The 2,629-nt window shown below is 43.2% G+C and overlaps 1 protein-coding gene across 1 annotated transcript; it reads right to left on the bottom strand.

Moving 5' to 3' along the window:
- Positions 1-319: 319 nt before the first annotated feature.
- Positions 320-1,258, bottom strand: LOC130840783 (olfactory receptor 1A1-like). Its single transcript, XM_057716689.1, has one exon. The coding sequence runs from the start codon at positions 1,256-1,258 to the stop codon at positions 320-322; it is 939 nt and encodes a 312-aa protein (XP_057572672.1).
- Positions 1,259-2,629: the final 1,371 nt, after the last annotated feature.

Below are 2,629 nucleotides of genomic sequence, written 5' to 3'. Positions count from 1 at the left end.
ACAAAAGGGAGTCACAGATGCCAAGCTTCTTCTACAAACAAGAGGCAGTTGGGGGACATGAGGGGTCTGTCCCTGGGAGAGCCCCGCAGGGTCCTGCCCAGTTAGAGAGGCACAGAGCAAAAGAAGATACTGCCTCTTGACACAGTTCTACCAGATGTGTGACAGGGTGAAGCCATGTGTTGCTGACACCATGTCTCCCTTTGGCCGTGACAAGATCTAATGGAAGCTAGCAGACCTGAGTGACCTTGCCCTGAGAGATCAAGTGTGGCTTCTGGGAAGGGGCAGAAGGATTTCCAAATGACTTCAGTCTCCAGTGACCTCACATTGGTCTTGAGGAGATTCTCTTGCTGAAGAGTTTCCCCAGGGCAGCCTTCATGTCTCGGTTTCTCAGACTATAGATGAAAGGATTTAACATTGGGGTCACTGCGATGTACATCACAGTTATCACTGCATCCTTTAGGCTGTAACTAGTCAGAGGGCGGAAATACATGCCCATGACTGTCCCATAATACAGGGAAACAACAGTGAGGTGGGAACCACAGGTGGAGAGGGCTTTGCGCACACCCTTGGTGGATGGAACCCGTAAGACTGTGGAAAAGACCCGAATGTAGGAGATGGTGATGCATAGTAACGGCACGGAGAAAACAACAACCCCCAGGTACATCATCTTCACATTAAAGTGGATGTCAGAACAGGACAGCTTGAGCAAAGAGGCAATGTCGCAGTAGAAGTTGGCCACTTTCTGGTTTCCACAGAAGGACAGACTAGCTGTGAGTAGAGTATGGAGAAGAGCATTGGCATTTCCCACTACCCAAGACCCCAAAATTAACAGGACACAAGACCTCAGGCTCATAATGGTTGTGTAATGAAGTGGGCGGGTGATGGCCACAGCACGATCATATGCCATTGCAGCCAGGATGTAGCTGTCTGTGTTAGCCAAGGCAATAATGAAATGCATCTGTGTTAGGCATCCTCCAAAGGAAATGTTTTTGGTGCCTAAGAGATGGTTGGTCATTGCCTTAGGGATGGTTACAGAGGAGAAGAAGATGTCGACAAAGGAGAGGTTGGCAAGGAGAAAATACATGGGGTTGTGGAGGTGAATGTCAAAACGAATGGCCAAGATGATGAGCAGGTTTCCAATCACTGTGATGGGGTAAATGAATAGGAAGAGGATGAAGAAGAAATCTTCCTCCTCCTGCTGACCAGTAACTCCCAGGAGGATGAAATCGAGGGTAGAGGACTGGTTGTCTTCTCTCATGGATGCTTCAGCAGGAAAGGGGAGGGAAATCAAAAATTAGTAGTGAAGTGCTGTGTGTAATGATGTTTCTTAACCTCTCCTTTTGAATCTGGTGGTTGCCATGTCCATTCCTGGGCTTACTAAATCCAGAGATAGGCAGTTTATTGTAGGAAAAACCTCCCTATTGGTCAGTGGGACTAGCTGACAATTAGCCCAGGACACTCATGTCTAAGAAGTGAGTAATCTATGAGTCAAAAGTGCCCATTGTCTCCAAACCCAGCCCCACCACCCAAACATCTATGGTTTAATCATTTAACAGATAATTAATTTCATATTGGATATGCTAGAAACTTTGTTAGACCTTGAAGCAAAATCATAAATATGGACAAAAGTACAGTTTATTCATCCATTTAGTCATATATGGCATAGTCTCTTGTCTCAATGATCTTTCAACTCAATGGAGAAGACAGAGTCACCTGCTAATTTTATTACACGTGAAAAGGAAAAGGAGAATATTTTACGGTCTTTGAGAAAACACCCCAGTGCAAAGTATGGTTAGTTCAAGGAGCACCCTGGAGAAGTAGAAATTGTTCCACTGACCAAACTCAGAATGAGCCCAGAGCCCAGGAGGCAACAAGTGTCTAGACTGGCATCAGAAGATTGTAAATCATAAAGACAATTAATTGGGTTTAGGTCATAGCCACACAAGGTCAGTGTTACTCCAGGTATCCCTTTTTAAATGTAGACGTATACCACCTCTTTGGATAGATTTCATCTCTATTCCAAACCCTTAAATATGTGTAATCATTTCCCTTTGACCTTACCTTACCTTCTTTCACTAATTCCTTTGGTGACTCATCCAATTCCATTGTGGCTTCAACAGCTGCTTAGTAGACTCTCGGGTCTATATTTGTAGATTTGATCTCTTTTCCCCACATTTCCTCATTCAGTCATGCTGCCAACATGTCTGTCCAAATACCATACTTTGAACATCCGACCTTAATAAACTGCAAGCTTTTTTGAAGAAGAGTAGCATGTCTTGTTTATTTTTATCTTCTTTACAGAGATTATTTGGAATATTACTCATTGTATGCATTGCTATATTTGCACTCAATAGTTTGGGTATATTTTTATTTCACTTTTCCCCACGTGTGGAATGTTATCAGGCACTGTCACCCAGGTTATCCCTCACCTCTATATCTGATCTTGTTAATTCTTCATTGTAAAAAATTCAAACATAATTTTCTACTTATCGTCTCAGTGCTTTAGCTTTGACCACCATCATTTCTACCTGAAATATTGAAACGCTCTCTTAACTGCTTTAGTATGGGTTCTCTCCTTTTCCCACCTTGAATCTGAGGCATACTAATTGTGGCAGAGATTACTAGCATT

Source organism: Hippopotamus amphibius, chromosome 17 (genome assembly GCF_030028045.1).
Source record: "Hippopotamus amphibius kiboko isolate mHipAmp2 chromosome 17, mHipAmp2.hap2, whole genome shotgun sequence".
Classification (NCBI taxonomy): Eukaryota; Metazoa; Chordata; class Mammalia; order Artiodactyla; family Hippopotamidae; genus Hippopotamus; species Hippopotamus amphibius.
The sequence above is the reverse complement of the archived record's forward strand: the minus strand, read 5'-3'. Positions and strand labels throughout refer to the sequence as shown.

What these genes read in the sequence shown, in the direction of transcription:
- LOC130840783 (XM_057716689.1), bottom strand. Translation starts at nt 1,258, where the DNA reads ATGAGAGAAGACAACCAGTCCTCTACCCTCGATTTCATCCTCCTGGGA.